Source organism: Halichoerus grypus, chromosome 2, assembly GCF_964656455.1.
Source record: "Halichoerus grypus chromosome 2, mHalGry1.hap1.1, whole genome shotgun sequence".
Lineage (NCBI taxonomy): Eukaryota > Metazoa > Chordata > Mammalia > Carnivora > Phocidae > Halichoerus > Halichoerus grypus.
In genome coordinates this window covers 183,369,268-183,384,837 of record NC_135713.1, presented here as the reverse complement: position 1 = coordinate 183,384,837, position 15,570 = coordinate 183,369,268, and the positions used below count along the sequence as shown (strand labels likewise).

Here is a 15,570-nt window from a genome sequence, read left to right as displayed (position 1 = left end):
TTAGAAAGGTTCTTCCTGGCTATCTTGTCTAAAGTGGTCTGCACTAGTTAGACTGTATCTGACTTGTTCTTTGTGGTAATGAAGTGCCTGCCCAACACAGTGCTTCAGTTAAATATCTGTTAAGTGACCAGATCTCTCTCTGGCATAGATATTTTTCCCCATTATAAATGGTAGCATGCTTTAGATGGGGGAGGGAGCCCTATTATGGCAAATTACTATGAGACAGTGATTGTGTTTCTCCCCACCTTATGAAGATAGTTCACTCCGCTCTTCATAGGGTAAATTCACCTTCACCGAAAATGCAGTTACCATAAAAATCTAACTTCATTTGTTATAAACTAAAACATACACGTAGTACTCACTTTATTTTTCGTATAATTGAGTTTGTAATGCAGAGAGAACAACCTGTAAAAACCAAGAGGTAACTGAAAATAGTCTAAATGCATGATGCATGAGGTCATTATTTCTTTAAATTAGGAACCACGTATTCTGAGAGGAGAACATAGCTGTCCCTGCCAACCACAGAACCATGGCATGTTACAGAGTGCATCGTATTTTGTGCCATGAATGCAAAGATGCTACAGTAGCAGTTTTAAGTAAAATATACCCTGGACGTCAGTTTCCTAACCTATATGGGTGTATCATGGGGAAATGACTGTATCCTGATGCTCTAAGACCTTAACGATTTCATCCCCTCGTTTGAAAGATGGTAAAAATGGATTATTGTTTAGTAAAATGACTTGCTAGTTGGTAGGAGAGCTGTGGTCTTCTCATTACCATTCCGTTGTCCTTTCTTCTCAGCATAAGTTATGTTAAAATGCTTTATGCTTTAAAGAAAAGAATGTTGGGGCGTCTGGGTGGCTCAGTCATTAAGCTTCTGCCTTCGGTCAGGTCATGATCCCAGGGTCCTAGGATTGAGCCCCGCATCGGGCTCCCTGCTCAGCGAGGAGCCTGCTTCTCCCTCTGTCTGCTGCTCCTCCTGCTTGTACTCCCCCCCCCCCCCGTCAAATAAATAAATAAAATCTTAAAAAAAAAGAATGTTAAACCATTTGCAGTCAAATGCTCTACCACTGAGCTATACCCCCAAGAATGTTAAACCATTTGAATTGATAACAATTCTCGCTTTCTTTTTCCATAGCTGAAGAATTGTCTCCCTGCTAACGCGGAACGTCCTACTACCGCGCGGGTCTCGTCTGTGCAATTCCATCCTCGTGCGCAGGTCGTGATGGTCGCTGCGCTGGATAACGCGGTGTCGCTATTTCAGGTGTGCATTTTTAAATGGAAACTTGGAGTGAGAAGTATTTACTCCCAGGGCACAGAGTCTATGGACATACCCAAAAGGGATGTTTTGCCTTTCCTTATAGGTTGATGGAAAAACAAATCCTAAAATCCAGAGCATCTATTTGGAAAAGTTTCCAATTTTTAAGGCCTGTTTTAGTGCTACTGGAGAAGAGGTTTTAGCCACGAGCATCCACAGCAAGGTTCTTTATGTCTACGATATGCTGGCTGGAAAGTTAATTCCTGTGCATCAAGTGAGAGGTAAGGTTTCGCTGATCACCCCTCTTCCCTGCCAGCCCCACGGCTGAGTTCATTTAACAGTATTTACAACCACTTTCCCCCCATGGGATTCTTAAGAATGGCTTTAGTTTTAGTTTTGGGAAAATGTCATTGTGTTGAGATAATGCGTTTGAATAAAAGTAGTGAACTTTTTATTGAGCACTTCTGGAAACGTTGGAATTTGGGAATCTATCTCCCAGAGCAGAAAAGCAGTTGCAGATGCTTGGCTGTAATTTAGCAGTTGGTGCAGTGGAGAGCGCCTGGGACCTAGAAGACCTGAGTCCCAAGTCCTCAAAGTATTGCACCTCTGGTCTTCAAGAAATTTGGGTTCTCTCTTATCCTTCTAGTGTCTGTTACAATTGATTTTTTGGTTTATATTTAAAGGAAATAAAGCACTGCTTTTGGAGATTGTAATGTGTTTTAAAGACTACTTAAGAAAATCTTTATTATTTGAAAATTTATCTTCCTCTGCTTTCCCCGTTCTTCCCTTGCATTCCCCTCCCCGCATCACCACATAATCCAGTGACTCCTTCACGAACCCTCTGTGAACCAAAGCCCTTGTGGTGAGGTTGGCTGGGTTAGCATTATGCGTCTTGGGAGGGGGTGTTGACAATGCTGTGGCTCCCTGGCAGTCTCCCTGTTAAACTGGATATATGTTTGGGGCTGTAAAGGACAGGGGAAGCTCTGTACAGTCTTTTTTCTACTAGTGGTTCAAAGTGAACAAAGCCAACTTCAGAAACATTTATGGTGTTTATCTTCAGTGTTTCCAGTCTCTGTTTCCCGTGTTTCCTGACACCTTTGGTGTTCCTTTCCAAGTGGATTCTTAGTTTAAGCATGCTTTTTTTTTTTTTTAAGATTTTATTTATTTGAGAGAGAGAGAATGAGTGAGAGAGCGTGCGCACATGAGAGAGGGGAGGGTCAGAGGGAGAAGCAGACTCCCTGCTCAGCAGGAAGCCGGATGTGGGACTCCATCCCAGGACTCAGGATCATGACCTGAGCCGAAGGCAGTCGCTTAACCAACTGAGCCACCCAGGCGTCCCGAGTTTAAGCATGCTTTAACCCAGTGCTTTTTTGACATTAATGTGCATAAAAACCACTTGGGGACCTGGCTAAAGTGCAGATTGTTATTCTGTAGGTCTGAGGTGGGCCTGATTCTGCATTTCTAACAAGCTCTTGGGTGATGCTGATGTTGCTGGTCCATGGACCTCATTTTGAGTTGAAAAGCCTTAAATAGTTTCCCCCATATTGAAGCAGAAAACAATATGTAGTTGTTAACTATTTTCACATATTATTCCACTAATGAAAAGGAGTGGGCTTTTGTCCGCCCTTGCCTTGCATCCTCTTGGGAAAAGCAAACCCGGGGTTGGCCAAGATACAGTTAGTGATGTTTACCGTGGATCTGTGGGTACGCAGGAGTTGTGCATCTGATCACCAGCTTCTTCCAAGACGTGGCGTTTATCTTTCCCTCTCAGTGTTTCCCCTTTTCCTCTTTCCTCAATGAGCATAGCTTGGCAGTAATGATAATGATAAAGTAAATGTATTTCTTTTTGTGGGGTTGGTTGTTGAACACTATTTTCAGTCTCAGTATAAAACAGTATAAATAACTCAAAATTAATTAAGGACATTAGAATTAGAGGGGAAAATCGCTGACTGGCTAGAATATGCAAACTTATACATTTGCAAACTCTTTGTCTTAAATGTAAGTTTGAAAAATGGAGGAGTACAGAATTGATGCATTCTGAAGAATTCTGAATTGATGGTTTGTTCCATTAACCCAGTGGGGTTCATAACAGGGTCCACAGATTCTTAACATTCTCTGGTAGAATTTAGAGGCTTGTGAAGTCAGATGGGAAAAACATTACATTTTTATTTTCACTAACCTATAACTGAAGTTTAGCATTTCCTTCGGTTATAAAAGTTTTGAACAACCACTGTTTTGAGAAGAGGACCATACGCTTCCCCAGACTGACACACAAAAAGGTTGAGAACCCCAGATTACTAGTTGAGACTCCAGAAGCAGTTTCTGCTGCATCATTTAGAAAGACAGTTCTTCAGAGAGATATCTTGTTCTAGGTAAACACATAAGGAATTTGACCATTTGGGAATTAAATTAGTGAAGTTGGTCAGGCAGCCATTTGGATTATAGGCGTTATGGTGCGGTAATATCTGAGCTTCAGCTTTCTCTTTCTATAAAGTCGAGGGTCCTAAATATTAAAAGAGATCATTTTTAATTTTTTGATTTTTTTTTTTTTAGTTTTATTTTTCTAGTTCTAATTTTAATTCCACTTAGCATACAGTGTTCTGTTGGTTTCAGGTGTACAGTGGAGTGATTCAGCAATTCCATACATCACTCAGTGCTCATCATGACAAGTGCCCTCCTTCATTCCCATCACCTTGTTCAGCCTTCCCCCCACCCCTTGACTCCCCTTCCTTCTGGTCACCATCAGTTTGTTCAAAAGAGATAATTTTTAAAAGCTCCTAACTTAGCACCTCGTGGCACTTAGTGGTAACTGCCGCCATCGTTAGGAGCAGCATATGATCTATCCCATCACAGCAAGTCCTTCCATCTTAGGGAATTTGGCACTCTTGTAATTAAATTGGCCATTCTTTTTCACTTGTTCTTTAGTTGACCTAAAAATCCTCATCCACAGATGTACACAAAGATTTATATCTGACATCTTTAAAGTATCTTCTTTCTCAAGGTCATATAAATTTTATGTGGTTCCTATTTTGGAAGGTTCAGCATCTGTAAAAAGCAGTTACAGTGTTGGTACTAGCATCTGTTACCACTTTTTGTGAGGTTAAAAGTAAAATGCTGTATACGTATAACTGGTATTCTGTAAGTTTTGGATGAAAATACAGTTATCTTTTTTTTCATTTAATTCCTAAATCAACTACCTGCTCTTATTTGCTGCAAGTCTGGTATTTCCTTCTGGAAGACACTCCTCTCTCCTGAATGCCCTCAGAACAACAGGCTCACTCAGGCTACAAGCGTGAGGTCTTCAGGCCCCCGGGCCGGAGAGCAGGTGCTGTGTAATGAGCCCTCCGGCACTTGGCCTCTGTTGCTGCCACACCGGGTCCGTGTCTGCACAGTGTGATGGGACTTGGTTCCCTGTTGCTCTGACGATAACGTGGCGCAGTCTGAACCGTCCATGGCTGTGGGGTCCGCAGCTGTAGGCCTTTCAGTTCTCTCTTGCATTCCTTCTGTCCAGTTCTGTGTCAGTAGGATTAGGTCTGGGGGGTTTCCAGCTGCAGCCCCACACTGCTAGAACTAGCCTCCCTCCTCTGCTTCCTCATGTGATGGGATTTTCCTTATGCTTGGAGCTGTTTCTGTATACTGTAGTCAAGAGTGTAAGGTTTGCCCAGAATGGGGGATGAACCTACAGGAGTAGGTTCAGAGTGAAGGAATAAACCCCAGTAACTGGAAATATGTGTCTGGATTGATTTCCACCAAGAGACCTAGGGTATAGTCTCTGGGGGCAGCGCTAGAGTGGGAGGGAGGCCCAGTTTGTAGGATTGTGAGCCATCTAGACAAAAACTTCATAGGATGGAGGTGGTCTGTGCGAGCCTTAGACAGCATTTTCCTGTAGGGGAATGAGGACTCCTCACTAGAGTTTTCTACATTTACTTATTCTGATGAATGTTTTAACTTAGCAACTTAAACATTTTTTGAAATAATTTTTTTTTTGACCAAGCTGTACATTCACATGGTGCAAAAATCCAATACGTACAAAAGGGTAAAGAGGGAAAAGTCTACTCTGCTCCGTCTCGCTGGCCACCTGCTTCCCTCCCCTAGAGTTAGCCGGTGGTACGTATTCTGTGTGCATCCTTTCTATTAGGCAGGTCTTTTTTTTTTTTTTAAGATTTTATTTATTTATTTGACAGAGAGAGACAGCGAGAGCAGGAACACAAGCAGGGGGAGTGGGAGAGGGTGAAGCAGACTTCCTGCTGAGCAGGGAGCCAGATATGGGGCTTGATCCCAAGACCCTAGGATCATGACCTGAGCCTAAGGCAGACACTTAATGACTGAACCACCCAGGTGCTCCTATTAGGCAGTTTTTTAAGTAGTAAGTTTGTTCACTAAGCTGTCTTGATGGAAGGAGTTTTCTACATGGTCAATATGAGCCTTTTAGGCATGGAAAAGGAACATGTCCCTTTGTAAATAAATTGACTCTCTTGTTTATATTCTTAGCTCATATGATTAGGTTACACGAGTCACATTTTGGGAAGCTAATCAACTCTTGAATACACTGACACTTTGTGGATTTCTTTTTTTTTTTTTCCTTTTTGGATCCACAAAGTTAAGACTATAGACTCCTTCATCATGGGATGTCTAGTTGGTGGCCAGCAACTAGTTTCTTTCTTTCTTTCTTTTTTTTTTAAAGATTTTATTTATTTATTTGTCAGCGAGAGAATGAGCACAAGCAGGGGGAGCGGCAGACAGAGGGAGAAGCAGGCTCCCCACTGAGCAAGGAGCCCGATGTGGAACTCGATCCCAGGACTCTGGGATCATGACCTGAGCCAAAGGCAGACGCTTAACTGACTGAACCACGCAGGCGTCCCCAGCAACTAGTTTCTACATGTTTCTGTGTTTTAGCTGTTTCTGATGGCCGTGTATTTCCCTCCCGGTAATGAACTTTGTGACAAAGAAGTATAATTTATCCTTTTAGTTGATTACAGATGTCACCGTTTACGTTTGGAAAATTAGTTGGTATGTTTACTCTTTGGAGAGCTGAATCTCTGGCTGCAGTTCAAATGGTGAATGTTAACCAAGACAGAGAAGAAAAGGAAGCACTTGGTAATGACCTTATATTTGGGTCATACTCAGTGATGCATGGGGTCAGACTTAATTCAGAATCTGAGCCTACTTATGGTTTAGTTTGAGGCACTTAGATATTTTAAAAGAAATTCTCAATTGTGTTGATAACGTTATTATTGAAAATTATATTAATCCTTATTGATTTGTCTCCTCTCTCAGGTTTGAAAGAGAAGATAGTGAGGAGCTTTGAAGTGTCTCCAGATGGGTCCTTCTTGCTGATAAATGGTGTTGCTGGATATCTTCATTTGCTGTCAATGAAGGTGAACCATTATTAGTGGTTGCTTGTTTTTTTAGGACAAGACGTTAGTGTAGGGATAGTCTTGAACCATAACTCAAGGTGTCCTGAAATCCGCCTCGTAAGCAGAGGAGCACAGTGGGACCTGGGAAAACTTGAGTATAGGGACAAAGTTGAGTAGGTGCTACAAAACAGAACTAGATTGTTTTTATTCCCAGTGTGATTCTTCATGCACCTCCTAACAATTTGGTAAGTAATATTTGTTATACTTTCAGACTAAAGAACTGATTGGTAGCATGAAAATTAATGGAAGGGTTGCAGCATCCACGTTCTCTTCAGATAGTAAGAAAGTATACGCCTCTTCAGGTAGGTGAATGACATGATCATCTAAAGCTTTTTAAAAGCTTTGGATGTGGGGGCACCTGGGTGGCTCAGTCGTTAAGTGTCCCCAGGATCCCCGGGGTCCTGGGATCGAGCCTCGCATTGGGCTCCCTGTTCAGCGGGAAGCCTGCTTCTCCATCTCCCACTCCCCCCGCTTGTGTTCCCTCTCTCCTGTGTCTCTCTCTGTCAAATAAATAAATAAAATCTTAAAAAAAAAATAAATAAAAGCTTTGGATGTGTTTACATTTCAGATTTAACCAAAGACAATGTTTGATTTTAGACTTTTTTGTGTTAGAAAGTCATTTTTATTTTTAGGTTTTGTTATTGCCATTTTCTTTCTTATTTACTAACTAGTAATAGTTACTAACTATTTAGTAAATATTTATTATTTATTATTATTAATATTTATAAAACCTATAAATATTTACTAACTAATAATACTTAACGTTTAACATTTATTGACTAGTAAGTAGTAACCATTTAACCATGTTACCATGTTTGGGGAAAATATGGGAAGAAAATGCTTATTTAAAAGGTGATTCATTCTCAGACTTTCTTTTGAAAACTACTTGGAATCATCACCCTTTTCTTTTAGCAGTACCTTTTCACTTGGATGATGTTTTAAATGTTCTTCATCATTGACTGAAAACAATTCAGGTTTCACCCTCTGACATTCCTGTGGTGCGGTTGACCAGCTATCACCGTTGACAGTCTCTAATCTGGCACTTTTCTGCTCTTCTGCCTTTCTGATTGTCCTGTGCCTTCTTGGGCTCTTAGTCCCTTTCCTATAGGATCTTTGGGCCATCATAATCTCAGTGTAGCTCATGATGCTTGGTATTGGGAGGCATCAAAGTGGTTCTGCCTGTGAGTACTATTCTCCAGTCTCTGTGGGGCTCTTCTTTAGCCGGATTTTTGCTATACCTCAGCTAGCAGCACTTGATAATACAGCATTAGTTTTTTTTTGTTTTGTTTTGAGGTATAATTGACATATAACATATTAGGTGTACAACATAATGATTCCATATTTGTATATATTACAAAATGATCACCACAATAAGTCTAGTTATCATCCATCACTACACATAGTTACAATTTCTTGTGATGAGAACTTTTAAGATCTACTCTCTTAGCAACTTTCAAATGTGCACTACTGTATTACTCGCTGTGGTCACCATATTGTACATTGTCTCCATGACTTATTTTATAACTGGATTAAAAAATTGTATTATTTATTTATATATTTTAGAGAGTGCATGGATGGGGGGGAGGGGCAGAGGGAGAGAGAAAGAGGGGAAGCAGACTCCCTGCTGAGCAGGGAGCCCGACATGGGGCTTGATCCCAGGAGCCTAAGATCATGACCTGAGCCAAAACCAAGAGTCAGACACTTAACTGGTTCAGAGCGATGTTCCTAATGAAATGGCCTTTGGATCCTGGGAGGGTCAGAGTAGGAGAAAAGAGATGGAGGGTCAGAGATGCTAAAATTTGGTATATGAATTGGATGCAGATGTAAAATATTTACAGATTTGGTCATTACCGTGGAGGTCTTATTTTCCATAACAAAGGTCCTAAAAGCATAGGGAAGAGTAATCCATAGTCTGGCTTTGGTAACATCTACATGACCTTCCTGCCATTGATCCCTTTTCTTCCCATTTTAGTCTGTTGCTAGTTGGGCTAATCTTTAAATGCCTTCCTTTATTGTAACATTACTGTATAGACAAATGCAAAGATTTTCAAATCTGACCCTGTTCAGTTTTTTCAAATATATTTTACTACTACCTAATCTAAACCCTTATGCCAGCCTGGGAAATCTTCTTTGTCAAGGAAATAGTTGAAATAGTGAGATTAATTGAATTCTTATTGGGAGGATAAAAATAGAGAAAAGTGAACTTTAGGGGCACCTGGGTGGCTCAGTTGGTTGGGTGACCGACTCTTGATTTTGGCTCAGGTCATGATCTTGGGGTCCTGGGATCAAGACCTGCATTGGGCTCACTCAGCTCAGAGTCTGCTTGTCCCTCTCCTTTTGCTCCCCCCCACCGCCAGCGCTCTCCCTAAAATAAATAAAATGTTAGAAAAGTGAATTCTAGTGCAGTATCCACAGAAAAGGCAGAGATGAAAAGGGTGAGTGAGGAGCACCTTTGTGATGAATGTAGGGTCCTTAAATCTTTAAATGGATGTGAAGAAGAGGGTGATCATCAGTATCATGTGCTTATAGGAGAGAGAAAAAAGGGTAAGGGCAGATTTTGGCAATAGTCATTTCTTTCTTTTTTTTTTCTTTTAAAGTTTATTTTTTTTAGTAATCTCTTTACCCAATGTGGGGCTCAAACTCAGCGAACTCCCGAGAGTCGCATGCTCTTCCAACTGAGCCAGCCAGGCGCCCTGATGGTCATTACTATCATGAAAATATTCATGTTCTCTTCAGATTCAACATCCTCCTCAGTCTTACACACATTCTCCCTTTTCTAAACTATTTGTGCGTACTGCTCAGTTGGCATTTTTTTTAAGGTTTTTTCCCTTATTTTAGAGCACGTGCACTTGAGCAGGGGGAGGGGCAGAGGCAGAGGGAGAGAGAGAATCCCAAGCAGACTCCCTGCCGAGCGCAGAGCCCAAAGCAGGGCTTGATGCCATGACCCTGAGATCGTGACTTGAGCCGAAATCAGTAGTCGGAGGCTCAGCTGACTGTGCCACCCAGGGGCCCCTCACAGTTGGCATTTATTATAGTTTAAATGACTTGGTAATAGATAAAGTTATATGTGTCTTCGGGGCACCTGAGTGGCTCAGTTGTTAAGCGTCTGCCTTCGGCTCAGGTCATGATCCCAGGGTCCTGGGATCAAGCCGTGCATCGGGCTCCCGGCTCCGCGGGAAGCCTGCTTCTCCCTCTCCCACTCCCCCTGCTTATGTTCCCTCTCTCGCAGTGTCTCTCTCTCTGTCAAATAAATAAATAAAATCTTTAAAAAAAAAAAGTTACATGTGTCTTAAATTATAACTCTCTTGTGGTCTGGATCCCTTCATTCTCTACTTCCTCCATCATGACCATCATCATCAATTTGGTATGTAAATATCCTAGCCTCACATATAGGTGCTCTAGTGCCTGTTGATGGAGGTTGGAACCTACTATGATGGATACTTTGTTTTTTGTTTTTTCAAATTTTTACTCCAATTCATCTGAGCGAAATGTAGAAGTTTCTTCTGAAAGCTCAACTCAAGCCAAGAGTTTGTGTTTTCACTCTAAACTTAAAGATACTGTTTATTAACTACTCATGAGGATGCAGTTTTCCACACATGGGAATGTATACCAGAAATATTTTTAGGCCAGTTTTCTAGACCTAGGACATTTATAGTGACTTTTTGTTTGTAGTCCCTTCTAGTATTAAAGAGAGGCTAAGGGGCGCCTGGGTGGCTCAGTTGGTTAAGTGACTGCCTTCGGCTCATGTCATGATCCTGGAGTCCTAGGATCGAGTCCCACATCGGGCTTCCTGGTCAGCAGGGAGTCCGCTTCTCCCTCTGACCCTCCCCCCTCTCATGCTCTCTCTCATTCTCTCTCTCAAATAAATAAATAAAATCTTTAAAAATAAAAAAATAAAAAAAATAAAGAGAGGCTAAGAATGGTCAGTTCATTTGGCTTTCACATTTAAAACAAAATTAACCAACCCTTTTTTGGCTCTTCCTTTCAGGCGATGGGGAAGTTTATGTTTGGGATGTGAACTCTAGAAAGTGCCTTAACAGATTCGTTGATGAAGGCAGTTTATATGGATTAAGTATTGCCACATCTAGGAATGGACAGTATGTGGCTTGTGGGTAAGTAAAGAGAGGTTCTTGTAACCTTAATCATGTGCTAATGAGAAAATACTGAAGAATCAAATATACTAGGGGCACCTGGGTGGCTTAGTCGGTTAAGCGTCCGACTCTTGATTTTGGCTCAGGTCATGATCTCAGGGTCATGAGATCGAGCCCCACATCGGGCTCTGTGCTGGGCATGGAGCCTGCTTAAGATTCTCTCTCTCCTACGTCTGCTCTTCTTGCTCGTGCTCTCTCTCGCTTTCTTTCTAAAATACACAAATAAATAAAATTAAAAAAAAAAAAGAATTGAATATACTAGATAGTGCTTAAGTAGTTCTGTTTATAAACTGTTCAGTAATAAGAGAATCAGTACATCCAGGTCTTTTGCATTTTATTATCTTAATGCAATGTTTAATAATGTTAATGGCTTATGAGCACTTTGACAAATACTGGACTGCTTTATATCATTGTATTTTTTCTTATAATCGAAATATTCATTTGATCACATCAAGTTTTCTTTTTTTTTTTTTTTAAAGATTTTATTTATTTATTTGAGACAGAGAGAATGAGAGAGAGAGAGCACATGAGAGGGGAGAGGGTCAGAGGGAGAAGCAGACTCCCTGCCGAGCAGGGAGCCCGATGCGGGACTCGATCCAGGGACTCCAGGATCATGACCTGAGCCGAAGGCAGTTGCTTAACCAACTGAGCCACCCAGGCGCCCAGATCACATCAAGTTTTCTTATTGCTGTTTTGGCTTCTTGCCATTGACAGGGAAACAGAATAAGTTAAACCTTGGGTTTAAGTTTTAAAGATATTTAAGCAGTTTTTTCTTTGTTTGGCTAGTGGTATAAATCAAACATAGGTTCCTTAGAAATACTGCTTGTTAATATTGTAGAAACTTTGTGAAAATATTATTTAGAACGTGTCATTGTGTTATCACTGGAAAGAAATGGTTATTACACTGGGGGAAAGATGGCTGTATTCTCCTACTTGATTCTAAAGATGCATGGGTCAAGGAAGCATTGGAAACTTACCTGGATTTCTGAATTATCTTACCTAGTGATAAGTGAGAGGTGAAGTGGGTCTTGCCATCTGGAAGCACAGCATATTCCCCACTCTTTCTTCACTCCCTCCTTCAAGGTTAGAATTGGGGCAAGTCCTTGTAAACATCCCCACCACCATTTGAAAATTGGTCACCTGCTACCTTTGGGGCATGGACGGAGAGGAAAGTAGGATCAGGCTGTGGAGCTTGGAGACCAGGTCAAAATAATAGGCCTTGACAAAGGCCCCTCCCTGTCCTGTGTTCTCCCTGGTCACCACACCTACTACAGACCTGTAGGGAGGGATGTCTGAGCGTGAGCCCAGCATTTGCGCAGTGTGTGCACTATGGCAGCCGTCCATGGTTAGCAGGACTTCTGGGAGTAAAGCTCCTTTGAAATGAGGACTGGTTTGAAACTAACGTTAAGTAATTTTAAGCAAAATTGCCCAAAAATGGCCTTCACTTAAATTTGTGAAGTTAGTCTTTTTCTGATCCTTTCTTCTCTTTTTTGAATCACTTTTATTATTTTATTCATTGGGCCCTTTGAAGGACCCAAACAGGAAAGAATCTAATACTAGTTTAAACTCATTCGATTTTAATTGTCCTCAGTGTAATGGAATTCGGATTCGGATGTGCTTGGTCAAAGACCCTTATTAGGTTTTTATTGTTATACCTGTAGAGAAAGGCCTTAACCTTGTTAGAGGAATTTTTGAGGTTATCAGGGAGGTGGGGAAGAGTTACTGGTGGTGGAGAGCTGAACTGCACTGGCTGGCTCCCTTCCTCTCCCCTTCTTCACCTTTCTTCCGGCTCTCCCCGCTCCTCCCCCCGCTGCCCTCACTGCCCTCCTAGTACTGCTGTGAGAGCCCCCTCTCTCTCAGCCTCTGCTGTTAGGAATTGACGCCTTTGATCGAAAAACTTATCTGTTTTGTATCTGTTAATTCTTCTCATTCAGTGTCCTGACATAGGGTAGATGCTTTGTTTGCAGTTTTGCTCTGATAGGGCAGTAGGGAAACTATGTTGTAAATAGAGAGCTCTATTTGTTTGCATTGTTGTTTTAAGATTTTTATTTATTTATTTGAGAGAGAGCATGAGCAGGGGGAGAGGCAGAGAGAGAAGCAGACTCCTCACTCAGCAGGGAGACTGATGGCGGGGCTCGATTCCCAGGACCCTGGGATCGTGACCTGAGCTGAAGGCAGACACCTAATTGACTGAGCCACCCAGGCGCCCTACGTTACTGTTTTTTTAAGGCATTTGTTAATGTAAGGATTGCTATATATGTCTAGAAAGCTTTCATATTAATTCCTGCAACATCAGTGTTAGAATGTGCTTGGGAAATCTCTGGACTACCCTTCATTCTGTAGACAGGGACTGATGCTCAGGAGTGTCCTGTAAGAGACCACTGAAATCACTGATGAAGTAGGGTCTGGAACCCTGCGGTCTCACTTTTTCAGGTGCAGTTCTCCCTCACTCCACTGGGTAGAATCTGTAGTTAGGTCGTACCTTTGCTGCGTCTTGTGTCAGTGCAGTAGGGTGTCTTGTTTTGTGACTTTCTAGCTGGTCTAGAAGTCAGTCAGTTAAAAAAGAAAGAGACGTGTGAAGGTCCACTAGGTACAAAGCACTGTATATTGAAGAATGGAAAAGAGTTGAGGCAGGGCATATTCTCTCTTGTGTTACGGCCCTTTGTGAATGCAGAGGCCCTTAGGACCTCAGAAGGTAGCTCGCCAAATTCAGATGACCTCATAAGGTGACTTGGAGAATCTCCTTTATTTTGTTCTATTGTTTTATTTTCTCTGCTTACAGTGGGCAAGTTGGGAATATCTCATTCTGCAGCCATGGCCCAGATCCCTAGCCTTAGGCTCCTGCCTTTACTAGGGGTGCAAGCTACAAACCACCTTGGGGCCTTTGCATTTTGAGAATTTTAGGTCAATGCCATAGAAATACCTATTTTTGTATTTGCAAATCAAAGTTCTATCAGGTGATTAGAGATTTGTTGACTCTAGTCTGCATCAGCATCTTATAAATACACAAGTTAAAGTTGCCTTTTTTGGGCACCTGGGTGGCCCCACATCAAGCTCCCTCCTCTGTGGGGAGTCTGCTTCTCTCTCTCCCCCTGCCCCTCCCCCCACTCCTGTGCACTTTCTCTTTCGCTTTCAAATAAAATCTTTAAAAAAAAATAAAAATAAAATTGCCTTTTTATTTTGGTTCCCACCTAAGTAGTTTCAAACTTTGAATAATAATTATAATAGATTTAGCAGCAAATTTTTCCCCAGCATTTACCATGTGCCAAGGACTGTCGTTTTTCTTATATTACTACATATGTACATATGTTTGTGTATATTGACTATGTCTGTGGCTGTGTATATATATTTTTCACATATAAAGTATTCTCATTTCCTACTTCACAATATAGGCACTATTATGTCCATTTCACAGGTCGGGGAGCTGAGGCACTGTGGGTTAAGTACCTTGGTTAAGGTTGCACAGAGAGTAAGGGAGAGCCAGCAGTTACAGCCCAAATAGTCTGGCGGCAAAGCCCGAGCTCTTAACCCCTCTACCGCCTGTTTTGAAGGTACACCTCCCTGCGTTTGTGTTTTTAAATATGTAAAGGTACAGTTTACTAGGAGTTTTGTAAATTAAGAAACTTACAAGAAAAAGAAAATTTATAGTCCAGTTTGTCTTGAGTATGAATCCTTTTGTGCCATGTATATAATCCCTTTGGAAAATCTGCTTCAACAGTTCTGTGTTTCAGCTTTTACATAGCTTTATCTTTTATCTCTTTAAATCTCTAAATGTACCTTGGATTGCTATTTCTTCTACTTAAATTTGGGTTTTAAGCCCTTAGCTTAAGACTTTGCTTCAGGATTTCTGTGATTTCAGTCACCTCTCTGGGTTTGGAAAATATGGGAGCTAGTCTTCTGGAACTTAAAGCTGATAAACAAGTGTCTCTTTCATCTTTGTGCTGTAGGATATTTTTAGTATTTGTTTATTTTCATCTTTATTGTCCTGTGTCTGTTCCCTCCTTTGTTTGTATCTGGATGGCGTCTTGGTCTAATCCCGCATGTCCATCACAGTAGCCACTAGCCACATGTGGCGAGTTAAATTTAAATCACTTAAAATAAAAATCTGTTCCTTAGTGACGCTCGCCACATTTTAAGTGTTGAGTAGCCGCATGTCTCTAGTGGCTCCCGTAGTGGACAGTGCAGATACAGAGCATTTCCATCATCACAGGAAGGTGTGTTGAATTGCGCTGGTTCAGTCCAGTCACTTTATTGATAAGGAAACTGAGGTCTAAGAGTTGGGTAATTTAAGTTTTGTTTATTGGTTGTTACTCATTAAACTGATTATTGGCAGAGCTGGGTCTGGAACTCAGGTTGTCTGGTTCCTAGTTCCGTGTTCTTTCCACACTGCCGTCCCCCAGATATTTTGATTTTTATATTCAGAAAATACTGGATAATTCAGGGCTATAGAAAAATATGAAATTCATTAGTATTTAGGGCCTGGAGTTAATAGTCCTTTAATCTTAACACTCTCATTGGACATACGAAATGGGTTTCATTTTAGTTCATCTCGAGAATCTTTAGGACACGTATGTTTTTACAGTGCCAGAAAAACCTGTTTTATTCAATGATATGTTTCTGTCTTGGTTTTCTCATTTATAAAAACATTGACCGTGGGCGCCTGGGTGGCTCAGTTGGTTAAGCGACTGCCTTCGGCTCAGGTCATGATCCTGGAGTCCTGGGATCGAGTCCCACATCGGGCTCC

General features: G+C 41.4%; 1 protein-coding gene across 1 annotated transcript in view; it reads left to right on the top strand.

Moving 5' to 3' along the window:
- The window catches only part of UTP18 (UTP18 small subunit processome component), a 41,865-nt gene that overhangs the window by 10,568 nt on the left and 15,727 nt on the right, over positions 1–15,570 (top strand). Inside the window, exons 6-10 of the mRNA XM_078065171.1 lie at positions 1,139–1,264; positions 1,365–1,539; positions 6,536–6,636; positions 6,887–6,977; positions 10,664–10,787. Coding sequence (XP_077921297.1) covers positions 1,139–1,264; positions 1,365–1,539; positions 6,536–6,636; positions 6,887–6,977; positions 10,664–10,787 — 617 coding nt within the window. The remainder of the gene's footprint in view (positions 1–1,138; positions 1,265–1,364; positions 1,540–6,535; positions 6,637–6,886; positions 6,978–10,663; positions 10,788–15,570) is intronic.